Genomic DNA, 19,182 nt, shown 5'->3' with positions numbered 1-19,182 from the left:
ACAATCGATGCTGAAGAAATCGGCGATGGAACACAACATAGAATCGAAGAAGAATTGTTGTATCTTGACAGAGAAACTTTCATGGTTGACGCTGAATTGTGGTCTGCATTTGACAATTCGTTGAACCCTTGAACGGTATAGATATTACGATGAATTATCAAATTTAAAGCAATGAGAAATTGCTAGAGTTACATGGAAAACATAGGACATTACAGACTTAAGCATTTTAACAATGTGTTGAACCTTTGAACAGGTAGCAAATTTGACTTTACGATGAATTAGCAAATTTGTGTTCGAAAATACTGTAGATTTAATTTAAACTGAAAACATGATGTTTTAATTTAAACTTTAAACACGACGGTTTAAATAAGTTCTGGGCACACGTTTTAATTTAGAAAGTCATAAATAACATGTTTGATTTTGACCCCACGCTTGCATGGATTTTTTTTCTCTAAAAGCCTTTTGGTTTCTTTGCCTGCCATTAAGGTTCCTCTTTACGATCTATATACCATTAAAGAAGCATGAGTTGTTTTCTAAAAGTTGAAAAGCCTTAACACCATAAGAAAATTCTACAGTGCCATATCAATTCAATTCAATTCAAGTGAATGTTTTGAATATTGGAAATGTAGTTTTGTTACAAAACATTATGGTAAATGACAAATTATTATGCTTGTAAAAATAAAATTAATGATTTTTTTATCAATGCTAATAAGTTTTTTATATTTAAATAATTTAATTCAAGTTATAAAAAATTGTTACAAATGTTATATATATGATTTTTTTATATTAATATATTTATAAATAATTATGGTTAAAATATTTGGATAGTTTTATATAAAATAAAATTGTTATTATTTTTAAATAACTATTTTGGAAATTGTATTTTTGTATTTAAAAATATTTTAAATTTAATTTAAATTAAAAATATGCTGGGTTGACAAGCACAGGTTTTAATTTAGAAATAAATTTTAGGAAAAAAGAAAATTTTAATTCACAACTTTTAATTTCGAAATAAATTAGAAGAAAAAATAAAAGATTAAGTAACTTATTGTTTATAGGATTTGAGCCCAAAGCTTATATGAGTTTGTGCCTAGCTAATTAATTGCCATTTTTTTTAAATTAATGGTTTTTCTGAATTTTTTTAAATCCAAGCTGTAATAAGTTGTTTCATCATTGGATGTAATGTATATGAATTTTTAAATCATAGTTAAAACATGATTAACCATTCTCAACAAGCATCAAAATGATAACCATTTTCAAACTATAATTAAGAATAGCAAGTCATATTCAAGAAAGCATCAAAATGGTAACCATTTTCAAACTATAATTAAGAATAGCAAGCCATATTCAAGACATGATCATGAAGCCTTTTGATGGATAAATTATATAAATTGAATATAAATTAAATCTTAAGATTATCTTCACAACACTGATTTTTAATATTTTTAATTTTAATCATGATGATTAAAAAAATAATAATTTATAAATATCAATATGGATAATATCTACTGGTATTAGATGCAAATTGAGTTGTTGAGAAATAGAGATAACATATCTAAATACTTAAATAAATTCAAATGTTCTACCTTGTATTGGTATCAAATTTTACCATTTGTATTTTATTTTTATTTTTACTTTTACTTAAACTGAGTTAATCAGCACTTTTAAATTTTAATAGAATAAATTTTAATATTCTATTAGTATGAGATTTTACAATTTTTATTTCACTTCTATTTTTTTGCTTTCTTATTTTTACATGTGATTAATAAGCAGCCACATGCAACCACTGCATCAGCACTTGTTACACTGAAATCTCTTAAATCTAAATTCTAAATTTAGAACTTATGCGATATATAAGAATTGCGATTATATAACAATTCATTGCTAGGAAAACAATTGATTTGTATAAAATTTAATCTCTTCCCAACCTATACTCAATCTTCGAAAAACAAAATTTACAGTTTAACACATTCGTTTTCTTACATCGAAATTCTGACCGTTACACAAAATATTCACAAATCTGCCACCCAAATAATTACAAATCAGTGGCATCTATAATTCTCGAGCTAGCCATGTTGTCAAGTTCTGCGTCAAACAGTAAGGGATGCATGTGGGTTTTTGGTCTCATCTCAGCTAAATCTCAAGTCGTCAACCATCCGGTCAGAAATGGAGATATGAGAACGCTCGATTAATAGTAAGTTCCGGGTTCAAATTACAGAAAGAGGAGCACATTCTATACATTTATAAAGCATTTGTGGAAGAGAAACGCAACGCATAGACATGGTTGATATTAACCACCATAACTATAAATGTCAGCTGTGGATATGGATATGCGTGGATGGAGAATATTAACCACCATAACTATAAAGCATCGATCGTGAAAAATGTTGTCGCACGCAGTTTCAAAGCAACTGCAACACATTGACTCATCGATGGGAATTGTTTGGTTAAGTCGCCACGGACTTCCTGTTGCTCAAGCGTGTCGGCAAATCTCAGCCTTTCGCCTTAAAGGGCTCCACTCATGAGCTACCACTTATCCAAACTCTTTCCGTCCCATCAACACACGTCTGCCCTCGGGCCTCTTCTTCTACATACTTCCCAATGATGGTATCGGTTCGTAGTTTAGTCGGCAGTTCAATTGCTCAGGGAGCTTTTTCTGTGTGTGTCATAGGATATAGGTCGAGACTGTCGCAGAGCCGAGCGGTGTCCCATCATTTTTATTTAATTGCTGACTTTAATTGGGAGGCATTATTGTGTATTTGTATTAATGGAGATTATTCCTAATATTCCAGAGGAAATCGGTCGACAGTGCTTACTCAGAGTGACCTACAGGTCACATGATAAGCTCAAAGCTGTGTGCAGAAACTGGGAGGTATTGCTGAGTAGCCCTCGGTTTTATGATGACAGAAAGATCTGGGGGACTAGCGAGCAGTTGATATGTTTGATTCAGGCTATTCCTCAAGGGAACTCAAATGAGGATAAGTGGCAGGGAGCGCCCGCTTATGGGCTAACTCTGTATGACCCTCTGCAGGGCACCTGGGATCGGCTCCCTTCAATTCCCCAATTGCCGGACAGGGTTCCCCTCTTCTGTCACTGCGTTTGGGTGGATCACAAACTGGTGATGATTGGGGGTTGGCATCCCTCCCGTTGGGAGGCAATGAGCTCTGTCTTCATTTATGATTTCACGTCGTGTGCATGGCGCCAGGGAGACGACATGCCCACGGTTCGGTCCTTCTTTGCTTGCTCTGTTTCTCCCGACGGGCTTATCTACGTGGCCGGAGGACACGATAACAATAAAAGCGCCCTGGGGACTGCAGAGACTTATGATGTTAAACATAACAAGTGGGAAATTCTGCCTCCCATGAGCCAAGAGCGAGACCGATGTCATGGAATCTGTTTAAATGGAAAATTCACTGTGATAAGCGGGTATTCAACAGAGTCGCAGGGTCGATTCGTGAAGAGCGCGGAAGTATTCGATCCGAGTGCAGGCGTTTGGAGCAGAGTGGAGAATGTGTGGGGTTTTGGGGTATGTCCGAGGTCGTGCATAGCTGCTTTGGGGCACTTGTATTTCTTTGATAACCAACAAGTGATGCGATATAACAGTGAGGGGAACGTTTGGGAAATGGTGGCGTCTCTTCCTGAATGTATGGATGTGACTACCTGCGCTACACTGTGGCGTGACAAGATATTTGTGAGCGGTTCTACTAACAGTTGGGGTGAGCAGATATGTTACATGTTTGACAACTCTGGGAAGTGGGTTCCCATTGAGAGGCCACATGACTTTGTGGGATTTGTCCGGTCTGCAATAACCGTAGAGATATAAGAAGATTCTGTTCGTAGTAAGTTCTGGAATTCAGTTGTGGGCAAATTACATCAGCACGCTGTACTTCATAAAATCATTTGTATATTTTTGAAGGTTCTATTTCATCCAGAGAATTCAGATGTGGACAAATAACATCAACAGGCTGCACTTCGTAAAATCATAGGTATAGCTCTATTCGTTTCAGAGATTGTAAGTGCTTAGTTGGAAGTGAACAGAGTTATTTGAAGTGGTTGGTGAGAATTGTTATTTTCAGCCTTGAGTTATTTGAAGTGCTTAGTGAGAATTGTTATTTTCAGCCTTCAATGATAATAGCGAGAATTGTTATTTTCAGCATTCAATGATAATTGTGATTTATCATTGTGATTGTGTTTGATAGAGAGAGGATATTGTAATCGATAAGATACGTTGTGTAAGTTTCTCAGAGCTAATATATTAGGAACGCTGTTGCTATGAGAGTTGAAGTACAATTCCGTCCCTTATATACAAATGGAACTTCATCAGAAAACTTAATAACTTTTTAAAATGTGGTTTAAATCTGGTGCTAGCTATGTCCATGAACAATATATAGTATACAACCTTTTTAAAATGTGGCTGTGGTATATAGCCTTTTTAAAATGTGGCCTTGGTCTAACCAAGGTCTAAAATGTGGTGGTGGTTTAAATTTGGTACTAGCTACGTTTATGAATAACATTTACAAGCTATTCAGAGAACATCTACTTGCTATTATTAAGGTGAATAAGTTACTATTCCGAAAATAGCAGAAGAATTATTCCGAAAATAGCAGAAGAATTAAGGTGAATAACTTACTATTATGAAAATCAAGATATATACATTACATACAAACATATCAAGATAGATACATTACATACAAATATGTCCTAACTTAAACTACAAACATGTCATAACCTGAACTACAAGCATATCAGCGAACATATCTTGATAGATACATTACATACAAACATGTCCTAACTTAAACTACAAACATGTCATAACCTGAACTACAAGCATATCAGCGAACATATCATAACCTGAACTACAAACATATCAGCAAACATATCATAACCTAAACTTCCAATCAACAAACATATCATAACCTGAACTACAAGATAACCTGAACTTCAAATCAACAAACATATCATAACCTTCAAATCAACAAACATGTCATAACCTGAACTTCAAATCAACAACCATATCATTACCTTCAAATCAACAAACATATCATCAACAAACATATCATAACCTTCAAATCAACAAACATATCATGACCTGAACTACAAACATGTCATAACCTGAACTTCAAATCAACAAACATATTATAACCTTCAAAGTAACAAACATATCATAACATGAACTAAAAACATATTATAACTTTCAAATCAACAAACATATCATAACCTTCAAATCAACAAACATATCATAACATGAACTACAAACATATTATAACCTTCGAATCAACAAACATATCATAACCTGAACTACAAACACAACCTGAACTTCAAAACCTAGTAGGGAGAACTTCAAAACCTAGTACGGAGGAAGGATTCAAATCAAAACCTAGTACGGAGGAAGGATTCAAATCAAGGTGGGAGGAGGTAGCCTAAGTGGTGCGAGGATCTTGGTGATCTTGGTGGGGGAGGATGAGTGGTGGGAGGATCTTGGTGGGAGGCTATTCAAATCTTGGTGGGGGAGGAAGGCACCTTCAAATCTTGGTGGGGGAGGAAGACACCTTCAAATCCTAACTTCAAATCCTAGTGGGGAGGAACCTAATCTTAACTTCAAATCCTAGTGGGGAGGAAGGCTTCAAATCGGGGTGGGAGGAAGTAGCTTTAGCTTTGAACCTTGGTGGGGAGGAAGACACTAGACTAACTTCAAATCCTAGTGGGGAGGAACCTAATCTTAACTTCAAATCCTAGTGGGGAGGAAGGCTTCAAATCAGGGTAGGAGGAAGTAGCTTTAGCTTTGAACTTGGGTGGGGAGGAAGACACGAAACTAGTGGGGAGGAACCTAATCTTAACTTCGAATCCTAGTGGGGAGGAAGGCTTCAAATCAGGGTGGGAGGAAGTAGCTTTAGCTTCGAACCTTGGTGGGGAGGAAGACACGAGAACATGAGAATGAGAATGACACTAGACCCTCCTTTCGCGGGGAGGAAGTAGACTGAGCTTCGAACTTTAGTGAGAGGAAGACACCATACCATCCCCTTGAAGAAAGTAGCCTTAGCTTCGAACCTTGGTGGGAAGGAAGACACGAGACCATGAGAATGAGAAAGACACTAGACCCTCCTCTAGTAGGGAAGAAGTAAACTGAGCTTCGAACCTTGGTGGGGAAGAAGACACCATACCATCCCTTGTGGGGAGGATTCACCTCAACTTCAAACCCTGATTGGGAGGAACACACCAAACTATCCCACAACACAATGTACAGCCAAAAGTCCCCAAACCATCCCCACAACACAGTATACAACCAAACTAGACTATCCCCACCCCACAATATACAGCCAGAAAACACTAGACCATCGCACCAGACCATCCCCACCACACAATATACAGCCAGAAAACACTAGACCATCCCACCACACATGTACAGCCAAAACACAGCACACCATCCACACCGCACAATGTACATCCGTCCCCACCACACCACGAGCACTCATCCGAATAGAAAGCTTGCTTACACGGTTCTCGTCTGAACAGAATGCTGGGTTACACCATGCTTGTGGATCGTTAAAAAACGTACCGTCCAGATACAAAACATAAATTGAAGGAAAATTTAATTTAATGATGGCGTGCACTCGTAGCCGTTGAAAGTAGTATGTGGCTGACAACAAATAAATGCAAGAATCATAGGGGCAAGCTTCACAGTCTAACGGTCGACCATTGAAAACACAAGTAATCAACATCATATTCTAATCGACCGTTTAACCTCCTCAAACGCACAGACAAAAATAACAAATGTGTTCGTCTTTGGGCAATGGAATGTTCCTGATGTGAAACTTATCTTAGAGACAGATGTAAGTATTAATGTAAAACATATGTGTTTTGCTGTCAGGTACACTTAGAATATACCCAACCATATTTCAATTAAAACTAGTAACATTTAAAAATATCTTTTTCTTTCAGAATGATAATTTAAAATATCAGAAAAATATATTTTATATGTTTATGGGCATCGGAGTAATTGATCATATTTATATAAAAAAAAAAATTCTCTAAAAGAAATTTATATTAAACATGTATAATAATTTATATTAAATTTATATAATAATCATATTTAATTTATATAATAATGTATATCTAAAAAAGTAAATTATATACCTAAATGAAAATATGATTATTAAATCTAAAGATCCAAAGAGTAAGAGTATTGATATAGGATGTCATATGATGAGTGTATAAATGAGGGGAATAATGATGTAATGATTAGTTTGGTATAGATTAAATTGGCATAGCGATGCATATTTTATTAACTTTAGAAAAATTATATTTCACGGACATCACTAAAATTGAGTGTTTTTTTTGTTATTTTGAAATTCTAGATCCACTATTTAATTTCAAAAATAATGAAAATTGATAATAGGGTGTATTATTAAGGGATTTTTTATGTCACTAGTTCAAATTCTTTGTGTTACATGATGGGTCACACTGGTATACTTGGAGGCTATAGTGGTAGTGGTTAGAATCAACCCCATGTCATGTGAGTACTAGCTCCTCCAAGTTGTTCAATATAGTAGTTCATCTAAGAAAATAAGTTGAAAGGGTAATAGAAAGTAGATAATCATTGAAAGCATAAAGATTATTAGCATAGGCAACAGGTACGTGGATGAAGTATTGCATGTCTTCTATAAAGAAAAATACATGGTGAGCATACTACCAAAGTAATCTTAGTAGAATATCTAGATATGAAGAAAGTGATGCATCTATGGTCATATGATATGGTTTGAAGGCCTTGTCCATAGCCCTTGAGCCAAACAAGCATTATCCAAGTCCTCATGCCCTTGATTTCATCCCTTTAATAATGTCAAGGCCTTGATTTCATCCCTTTAATAATTTTAAGGCCCTAAGATCCATCTATAATGGAAATTTCCTCCTAATAATGATCAAATTCCTAATGAGATACCAAAGCTATCCTACATAGGTCATGTGTGGTGATTTAACATCTCTTCGATGGTCATCAACCCCAAGAAGCATCACTTAGAAAGTGATGTGACAGGAGTCATGCGATATGGCTTAAGGCCTCATGCCCCTGATCTCAACTACCAACCAATGTCAACGTTATGAAATATGTCTATTATCAGTAAATTACTATCAAGGATATCTCGGTAGCATGCCTATATAAACTAGGTGTTGCAAATAGGGTTATGTGTGGCGATTTGAGGTCTTATACATAGCCCTTGATACTAAATAGCATTACTCAAGACATCAACCCTTAATTTCAGTCCCCCACCAAAGTGAACACCCAAAGACTAGTTAATTGTGGGCAATTCCTAGTAATGACGATCAAATTCCTTGGAAGAATCTAAATCTTCCATACATAGTCCATCAATGGTGGTATAAGATTTATTTTTTGATCTTCAAGTTGGAGAACTATTATTTAAGGTCATAGCCCTTCACTAATTCCCAAAATAACATCAAGGCATCAATGCCCATCTCCAATATACAATACCTCCTAAGGGTGCTTAGATAATTTCAACTAGAGCTCAAATATCACTATCGATATCATGTGTGGCAATTTGAGGCCTTGTTCATGCTCATTAGGATGGAGAAAATTTCTTTAGGTATCGAGCCACTTATTTTCATTCCTTGGCCATTATCAAGGCCAAGATATTGGTCAATGGTGTGCAATGCCTACTCACTTTGATCATGTTCCTTGTAACAACCCCTAGTTGATTTTCCATGTAAATAAAATTAAAAAAAAGGTCATGGGACACATATTCCAAGTTGAATGGTAGGAAAAAATTATAGTGGAAATCACTAGTGTATTATTAATGGCTATGGAATTTGGCAAAGGAAAAGAGGCCATAATTCGCATTTAATTATGAAAATAAAGGAAATAGGAGAAAAAGAAGGTGAAGAGACACAAATTTACATGCAAGGGAAATTAGAGGAAAAATGAAGGAAAATGAAGAAAAAAGATAAATCAATGATAAAAATACATCAGAGAATCAATTGCTATCATTTTTTTAAGTTTTGAGTTGAGATTTGCATTTATTCTCTCTCTCATACACTCTTACAAACTTAGAACATTATTTGAGCATACTTGGAGCACTCTAGAAGTCACTTCGATATGGAGAAAGATAGCAAAGGAAAGCAAGGGAGTGCACCAGGACAATTGGATCAAAAACTACAATAGGCATACATTGCAAGTAACAAGTTACATGTGTGATTTCCTTGATGATTTTTGGATGCATGGTACATGCATGTGGTTTTGTAGTTATGTGCTACCATTTCCATGGATATTTGGTCGATGTGACAATGGTTTCAGCCTTGCCTTCCATTTTCTAGATAGGCATGGTGTTGTGAGTTTCCCACTTGTTTTTATGGTTGGTTCTTAGGTTCCCTATGATTGTTGGTTGGAACAAACGCTTTGGAGCCCTGGAATAACTTGGGTTGAGTTACTAGTTTTTAGTGCCTACAAGATGGGACAAATGCTCTAGAGCCTTATGGGTTGAGTTACTAGTCCCTAGAATCGCGGATTGGAAAAAATTGTCTAGAGCCCTGAATTAGTTGTGGCTTGAGATACAAGTTCCTAGAGCGCTGTACATCTTGGGTAGAGACCTATCTAGTTGATGTTAGTGATTTCTGGATGGTATAGGGGAAATCACTATGGTTGAGGGTTAAGGTGGTTTGGCCTATGGAAGCTCTTATTGGTTTTGTTTTGGTTTAACCCTTATGATACAAAATTCATGTTTGGAATATGGCACGGGGGTGATTGAATGAAAGAGAGATTTGGCTAAGCCCAATGTATGGTTGGGTGATACATGGAAGTCCTTGACTTGGTTAGAGTTTTCATATGTTAATATGATTTATTTTTCTATTGTCATCTATGAACACTTCTATTGGTTATTATGGTGATCTTATGGTTTATATTTGATGGTCTCTATTTTGGTTATATGTTGATTATATACCTGGTTATGATGTTGAATAATGCATGGACTAACCAATGTTGGTGAAACTAGTTAGAGAGGGCTTGGAGCCTTCTTGGTGATTCTCGAATGAAATTTAGAATTTTATGGTCATATATGCTTTTATGACCTATAGATTTCATGTTTACTAGATCTTTGACAAAATATATGTTGTGTACTAGGCATGCCCTGGTCAAGATCTTCTTCAAGTTTGAATGTTTGGAATTGTTTTTATCTTAGTCATGATTCTGGAAAGTTATAGATAGTTTTGGGCAGTTGTTTGAAGGTTTTCATGAGAAAGTGGCATAAATCTCATGACCCCATGCATTGAACTCGGAATGTTTTGTCATAACCACATGCAAGCATGCTTATGGGTGTGGTTGGAACCTCATAATCACATGCATAAGGTGTCAAGGGTGCAGTTAGGGTGTAAACCTAGTGAAAAAGTGTTCCATCTCAGGGGATTGATTACCTGGGGTGGCTTGGAGGCTCCTGAGTGGTTCATAGTCCTTGTGGGATGTTATTATGTTGTTCTTTGTAGTCCCCACTTCCAAAATTGGAACTTGGAGGTTAGGTCATATCACAGTGAAACTAAAATCATGCTTACCTTGGAGAGCTTGTCAAAGTGGGTAAATGTGGGAGGAGGTGTTATAGGGTGGCATCAGAGTGAGGATGCAGCTCTATACCTCGGAGTAGATGTGATTCCTATGCATGCTTGTTGGTTTTCAATGTGTTTGTGGTGCATGCATTGTGATGGTTAGAGTTATGCATGCACAGTAGGTCAAACATGCATTGTGAAGGTTATTATTGCAGTTTTATGCCATCATGCATGATGCTAATATAGTGGCATCATTATATATATATATATATATATATATATATATATATATATATATATATATATATATATATATATATATATAGTCCTAATATGGATTGATTTATGTGCAAGCATGATAGCCTCCCCTCAACTTCATTAAGGTATGATTTTGATTTATCTAACATGACATGTTGGCACGAGATAGAAGATTAGAGATGAAGAGCATAATGGTGAACTACAGTTCACATGACTCCCCTTACAGGCCTAATGTGAATTCAATGCAATGGAACAGGTCAATTAAGAAACAAGGAGAAGAGTGCTCTCCTCATATAGTAAATACACTGAGAAGTTTGAAGGAAAAAATCATAAGTTTAAAGGCAGACAATAATAGGTCGATTGAGGCACAGGAAAGGCTTGCCAGAGCTCAGGAAAAGAAAGTATGGGTTAATGTAGTCATCCTTCATAGCCTTGCATAGTTTCATAAGCAAGGATAACTAAGGATGAGTCATGGACCAGAGGAAAAGACTAATGGGCAATATGGAAGTAGGTCTCAATCAGGTTACAATTTGGACATGGATGATATTGTCCAAGGTGGAAGATATTTGGAACAACATACTTGGAGCACTATAGCATTCACTTGGATTTGTGGAAATAAAGCACGGGAGTGCAAGGGGACAATTGGATCAACAACTACAACATGGATACTTTGCAAGTAATAGGTTGCATGTGTGATTTCCTTGTTAATTTTTGGGTGCCTTGTATATGCATGTGGTTTCATGGTTATGTGTTTTGATTTGCATGGATCTTTTTCTGGAGTGACAGTGGTTTCATCTTTGTCTTTCCATTTCCTGGATAACAATGGTGTTGTGGGTTTCCCACTTGTTTTTCTTATTGGCTCTCAGGTTCCCTATGGTGGTTGGTTGGAACAACTTATTTGGAGTCCTAGAATAACTTGGATTGAGTTACTAGTTCATAGAGCCTACAAGATGGGACAAACACCTTGGAGCCTTATGGGTTGAGTTACTAGTCCCTGGAGATGTGGGTTGGGACAGATTATTTGGATCCCTAAATTAGTTGTGGGTTGAGTTACTAGTTCCTGGAGCCTTGGACAACTTGGATAGAGACTAATCTGATTGATGTTAGTGATCTCTAGACTTTATAAGTGATATTACTGTGGTTGACGGTTGAGGTGGTTTGGACTCTAGAAGCCCTGGTTGGTTTTGTTTTGGTTCTACCCTTATGATCCCATATTCATGCTTTAAATATGGAATGGGGTTGATTGAATGAAATAGATATTTGGTTAAGCTCAATCTCTGGTTAGGTGGTACATTGAAGTCCCTGAATTAGTTGACATCTTCATATGTTAATATGATTTATTTTTCTTTTTTATCTATAGGCACTTGTACTAGTTATTATTGTGATATTATGGCTTATTTGTTATGGTCTCTATTCTAGCTATATCATCATTACATGCCTAGTTATATGATGTGCTCTAGATATGGCTCTTTTTCATGAGTTGTTAAGTTATTGGATGGTTGATGGCTGCATCGACTAAACAGTGTTGGTGCATCTACTTAGAGAGGGATTGAAGCCTTCTTGGTGATTCTCAAATGAAATTTAGAAGTTTATTATCATATATTCTTTCTTGACTTGTAGATTTCATGTTTACCATATGTTTGATGAAATGTTTTTTGTGTACTAGGCATGTCCTGGTCAAGATCTTATTCAATTTTGAATCTTTAGCATTGTTGCCATCTTAGTCATGATTCTGGAAAGTTACAAACAATTTTGGGCAGTTTTTTGGAGGCTTGCCTGGAAAAGTGGCATAAGTCTTGTGATTGCATCCATTGAATTGGAAAATTTGTGTCATAACCGCATGCACGTAGGCTTATGGGTGTGGTTGGAGCCTCATAACTACATGCATAGGGTTTCAAGGCTATAGTTGGGGTGTAAATCCAGTTAAAAAGAGTTCCAACTTGGGGATTGATCACCCGGGGTGGTTTTTAGGCTCGTGAGTGGTCTGTAGTCCCAGTGGGATGTTATTTTGTTGTTGGTTTGTAGGACCCACTTTGATAACTATAAATTGGAGGTTGGGCCATATCATAGTGACACTCATCCCATGTTTCTTTTAGAGAGCTTGTAAAAGTGGGTAAATGTTGGAGGAGGCATTACTGGGTGTTATAATAGCGAAGTTGCAGCACTGCACCTCGAGGTAGATTTGATTGTTATTCATGCATGTTAGTTGTCAATGTGTTTGCAGTTCATGCATTGTGATTGTTATGTTTATGCATGCATAGTAGGCCAGATATGCATTGTGAAGGTAATTATTGTATATTTGTGCCACATGCATGATGTTGAGATGTTGATATGGTGGCGTCATTATATATATATATATATATATATATATATATATATATATATATATATATATATATATATATATATATATATATATATATATATATATATATATATATATATATATATATATATATATATATATATGTAGTGCTAATATGGATTGATTTTTGCAAATGTGATAGCCTCCCCTGAACTTCACTAAGATATGATTTTGATTATGTCTATATTTGGTTTATCTAACATGTCATGTTTGGAGGAGATAGAAGATCAAGGATGAAGAGAAAAATGAGAATTTATAAGGAAAAAACTAGCATATTGATTAAGGCACAGTGAAGGCTTGCTAGAGCTTAGGAAAAACAAGTAGAGGTTAATGCATTCATGGACATGAGGAAAAAACTCATATGGTAGCAGGTCTCGATCAAGTTACAAGTTGGACAGGGATGCTATAGTCAGAGGTGGAAGATCTTTGGATACACCTAACAGGTGGGCAAGCACTCATGGATTTTATTCTAGTTCCGATTATGAGAGACATCATCATCGTTACCACTAGCATCCTTATAGGGGGAGTGAGAAGCAATATTTTTCAGAATATTTCAAGAAAGCCAAGCCTCCTACTTTTTATGGGGATGTGAAGAAGCCTGAAGATGCAAAAGAATGTCTACTTGGGATGAAGAAGTTCTTTGGATTACATGATTATTCAGGGAACATGAAAGCTAAGATAGTTATCCGCAGTCTCAAAGGAAGACCATATATCTAGGGGGAATATGTGAAGGGTTTTAGAGGAATCTAGATAGATGATCTTAGTTGGTAGGAGTTTAAAAGACTTTTAAGGAAGAAATGCTTTTCAAAGAGATATTATTATGGAAAGGCCAAGGAGATCTATGAGCTCAAGATCAGTTCCATAACAGATGAAGAGTATATGACCAAGTTTCTAGAGTTGTTGAGGTATATGCCTTATCTTAAGGATGACAAGAAAAAGATCCAAAGGTTCAGTAGTGGATTTCCTTTAGCATTTAAATATTGGATTGAGTATGACGAGCCTCGGTAATTGGAGGAATTTATTGGGAAGGTGAAGCATTATTATGAGAAGTCTAAGCACAAGTCTGAGCCTAATCAAGGTTGGAAAAGTCATGAAAAGACTAAAGGAAAGTGAGAAAGGAAGCGAGGTATGCCTCATGATGCATGTGATAAGGAGAATGTAGAACCTTACAAGAAATTCAATGTAGTTCAAAAATGACATGGATTTCAACCTAAGTAGTAGAATAAGGGCGATTGTAGGAATCCTTTGAGGTGTTAGACTTTTCGTGGAGAGCATCGTAGGAGTGAGTGCTCATCGAAATAGTGTGAAAGGCCTTAAATTTACAATGCTCATGAGACATAGAAAGTTGGAGATGTTGGGTAGAGTATTCCTCATATTTATGCATCACTAGATAACAAGAAGGCATGTCAGCAGGCATCTATTATTGAGATGGAAGGTAAGCTTCATGATCAATTTGTTTCCATTTTGATTGATCCTGGCTCTAATTATAGTTATATCATCCCTAACCTGATGGATATGTGTTGCTTGAATAAATAGTTGCATGAATAATCTTGGTTGGTGCAGTCAGCTACAAGGACCAAGAGAAGACTTCACCATTGGGTGAGATCTTGTGCATTTGATTTAAATGGTATGCCTACATCGGCACATCTAAATGTTCTTCCTTTCAGTTCATATAGTATGATTTTGGGCATGGATTGCTTGTTCATTCACAACAATAAAGTGGAATACTATGATAAGGCTATGAATTTCATGGATGATGATGGATAAATAAAAGTCTTGCAGGGAAATAAGAAGCCTACATCAGTGCGAACACTTACAACTATGCAAGTGTTGATGTCCAAAATTGACCTCATTAACATTTGGGAATATTATCCAATCAAAGTCCCAAATCATACTCTTATATGTTTAAATGATGGCAGTGACTAGTTATATTCGGTCCAGTTACCCCCTCGCCCTGTTCACTAACTTATGATGTCTCTGATTGACAGTAAAAAGGAAGAAATAAATAAGATTGACCCTCTTGCAGTGCACTTTCAAGAAAGCAATCTTCAAGCTTAAATAAGAGGTCAACCAAGCCACATCTAAGGCTACTTATCTATAAGGATACTTCTAAGAATGAAATTAATTAATATAACTATGAATCTAATTCTAAACGCAATGCGGAAAAGTAAAAGTAACTAACATATATCGATACATAGGAGATAGCTCCAAAATATGAAGTGCAAGACTTTCAATAAATTAGGGATTCAACATGGTTTTAATAAAGAATATCATGTTGTAGAAAATGTTCCAGCAAACTCATACTTTAGGTGCAATAAATACCTTGGTTTGAGATCTAAAATAATGAATGATTGACCATCAAAATGCAAATAAAGTTCTTATAATTCAATGACGATTAAATCAATTTTAGATGACAGATTTATGAGTAAATAGTTACTCAAAAATATAATTTAAGCACATAAGTAAAGAAAAAATTGACAACACATTCATTAGACTAATAGATCAGATAGCTGATCTATAAGACCATCATTTTCACATTAAAAAGAAGTGCACAATATGAAAAAAATTACACAAATATATCATCAAAAGATGAAATTTTCATTTCAAATGGAAGTATTTAAATACATTTTGATGAAACTTGATCTCTTTTTTTTGTTTCTCCAAAGATATATAACAACCATTTCAAAATAATCAACCTTTCTAGCAAGAAAAAGAATTACAAAAGTGCAAAATTGGCCTCATTAACAAGGATTGAATTCTAAAAAGAAAACCTTGAAAAACCTCAGATCTGAGCTTTGAATCCATCAATTTTGGAGTTATGATTCCTCTTTATTTCCTTTTTGGGTGCAATCTCATTGATGGTCATGTAAAATTATGAATTTCATCTGAAAATAACCAAGAAGGCTCCAAACACTCTTTAAATTGCTACCACAACACTAGTTATTCCATGCATTCATCAACCATGTAGTAACTTAAGAAATTATGAAAAGGTGCCATAACTAGAGCACATCATATAACCAAATATATATCCAACATATAAGAAGAATATAGACCATAAAAAATCAGACATAAGATCACCATAATAATTGGTACAAGTGCTCATAGATCACAATAGATAAATTTCTCATATTAACATATGACAATTCCAACCAATTTAGGGAATTCCACATACCATCCCACCATAGATTGGGATGAACCAAATCTCTCATTTAGTCAATCACTGCATAGCTTTCAAGTTTACCATATGTTTGAGGAAATGTTTGTTGTGTATTAGGAATGTCCTAGTAAATATATTGTTCAAGTTTGAATGTTTAGCATTTTTTTCATCTTAGTCATGATTATGGAAAGTTACAGACAATTCTTGGTAGTGGTTTGGAGGCTTGCCTAAAAACATGGCATAGATCTCATGACTATAGGCACTAAACTAGGCAATTATGGTAATAATTGCATGCAGGCATGATTATGGGTGCAGTTGGAGCCTCATAACGATATGCATATGTTGTCAACGGTGTGGTTGGTGTGTAAACCTAGCGAAAAGGAGTTCCAACTCAAGGATTGATCACCTAGGGTCGTTTTCAAGATCCTGAGCGGTCTGTAGTCCCTTTGGGATGTTAGTTTGTTGTCATTTTGTAGGCCCCACTTCCATAGCTAGAACTTGGAGGTTGTGTCATATAATAGTGATACTTATCTAATGTTTATCCTAGAGAGATTGTAAAAGTTGGTAAATGTTAGAGGAGGTGTTACATTCCTAGTGGGAGGCCAAATATTCCCTATAGCAATCATGTATGTTGTCTCAAGGTCACAATCATGGATGTTGATCCCTAGAATACTCATCTAGTGAGTTTAAGACACTTGAATTCATCCCTTGACTATTTTCATGGTCTTAATGCATGCTTATTATGAACATTACCTCCTCAAAGTATTCATATTTCCACTTAAAGATTAAATGTTCCCTACATAGGTGTCTGTGGTGCATAATCCATCCAAACCACACCCATAGTCTTAGTTGAAGTCCAAATAAACATTGCATAGTTTATGAATGGTTGTTGGAGTCTTATTCTATGACCATTGAAGCTTAGAAGCATAGTTTAGAACCTAATTCCTTAATTTCTTCCATTGATAATATAATGGCCTTGATACATGTCCATGGTGTTCGATTCCTCCTTGTGATGGTCATGTAGTTTTTGTGAAAACACAAAGATCTTCATAATTATAATATATGATGGTTTGAGGCCTCATTTATAAATGTTGGACTTATAATCTTGGTTTCATCCCTTAACCATTTTCATTGAAATGAAACATGCCTATGGTACATAGTAACTCCTCACAATGCTATCAAAATTTTAGTGGGAGACCAAATATCCCTTCTAGTAGAGGTCATGTGTGATTGTTGGATACCTAATTTATGGCCATTGAACCCGAGGAGTAGTATTCATGGTCTTAGGGCCTTTATTTCATTCCTTGACCAATGTTATATCATTGATACATACCAATGTGTATCACATCTCCTAACAACACTCATATTTGTATGTAGAGATAAAGGATCCCCTACAAGTTTATGAGTCTTGGGTGGAAGCCTCATTAATGTGAATTGAGCATGAGGGACTCATTAAGGTCCTAATTCTTATAATTTCATTAATAAATTCACTAGGCCAAACATCAATATTTATACACTCATCTTTATGTTTTTCAATGACAATCACAATGATCACTTCCTTTAAGAGAATATAGATTCTAGTTCCTTTTCGATGGAAGAATGTTCAATCATAAGTAATATTTTTTATGTGTTAATTATGAATAAGGGCTAATTTTGACATGGATTGGCATATTTACTTAGCATATCACATTGTTATTTGTATTGTAAGATATTTTTATTTCAGTTTTGTGTGATAGAGCCTTTTGGTTTCATATTTATATGAAGTAGTTGAGATCAAGCCTTTAACTATCTCCCTTATTATGCTTAATTAGCAGTTTTTAGGATCTTATTGAGGTTTTAACTCTTAGTTTGGTAGATATCTCATCAAGAGGGAGAAAAATACCATAAATTATATTTAAATTCTTAGGAAAATGACATAAATAATCCCATCCATGAAAAGGAATTTTGATACTTTATTTTAAATAAAATATTTGATAATTGGGAATAATAATTTGAAACAAGTAATACATAGCTCTTATCAGAAAACATACCATGGTATGATGCAAATCATTAACCTCTAATTGATTATTCTCTGAATGAAGAGAATATATTATCTTTAATTGAAGAGAGTATAATCTCTGAAGCTCAACAAAGGAATAGAGTATTTTACTAGTCAATAAATTATTTGAGAGAAGAACAATATTTACACAATAGAGACTAGGAAGAGAAATGAGACTCATACCTATGAATATGTTATGATCCAAAAACTAGTTTTTCGTATTGCTTAGGCATGTTAAATCAAGAGTGGGTCCTCCAAGTGAGTTCCCCTTAAGGTTGATGACATGTAGTTGGTCTAAATTATTCAAATTATTATATATAGAAGTAGCATTGAGATTAATAAATTCTAATATTGGCTTGGTGAGTCAACCCACCAATATCCACCTAATGACATCATTCCATTTTCATTAATCTATGATATATCTAAAATTCAAGCCAATATGTGTTTGATATTTGCATATGCCTTGAGTCTTGCATGCACAACATCATCTCTTCATCCAAAGCAGAATGAATTCAATATAGATGTAATGAGCTAAAGAAAAAATTGAAGTGATTGTCCCTCTAAGATGGGCTTGCTTCATAGGGGCACAATAGTTTGAGGAGTCACAAACTTCCACATACACACACATATATTTATCCAATAATACATTTTTGAATGTGCTCAATCCCAAAAAAAATGTTGCCCCCAAATCATTGTTAATTTAATTTGTAGGATTAAGGTTTACATGTGGATTTAATAGAAACTAGCATACACCAAGTAGAAATTGACATATGAAACATATAAATTAACATACCAAAAATATCTTCTCATGAAAATTTTAACACT

At 35.2% G+C, this 19,182-nt stretch overlaps 1 protein-coding gene across 1 annotated transcript; it reads left to right on the top strand.

Annotated features, from left to right (window-relative positions):
• The first annotated feature begins 2,560 nt into the window (after positions 1-2,560).
• LOC149187559 (F-box/kelch-repeat protein At1g80440-like) lies at positions 2,561-4,222 on the top strand. The gene has a single exon (XM_089411390.1). It carries the CDS (start codon positions 2,768-2,770, stop codon positions 3,821-3,823), a length of 1,056 nt encoding a protein of 351 aa, XP_089267516.1. The 5' UTR covers positions 2,561-2,767; the 3' UTR covers positions 3,824-4,222.
• The last annotated feature ends 14,960 nt before the right edge of the window (positions 4,223-19,182 follow it).

Source organism: Pinus tabuliformis, chromosome 3_1 (assembly GCF_031772625.1).
Source record: "Pinus tabuliformis cultivar Carrire ecotype Pingquan chromosome 3_1, CPIR1, whole genome shotgun sequence".
NCBI lineage: Eukaryota > Viridiplantae > Streptophyta > Pinopsida > Pinales > Pinaceae > Pinus > Pinus tabuliformis.
The sequence above is the reverse complement of the archived record's forward strand: the minus strand, read 5'-3'. Positions and strand labels throughout refer to the sequence as shown.

Excerpts from the sequence above, each read along its gene's own strand:
- LOC149187559 (XM_089411390.1), top strand. The coding sequence starts at position 2,768 with ATGGAGATTATTCCTAATATTCCAGAGGAAATCGGTCGACAGTGCTTA.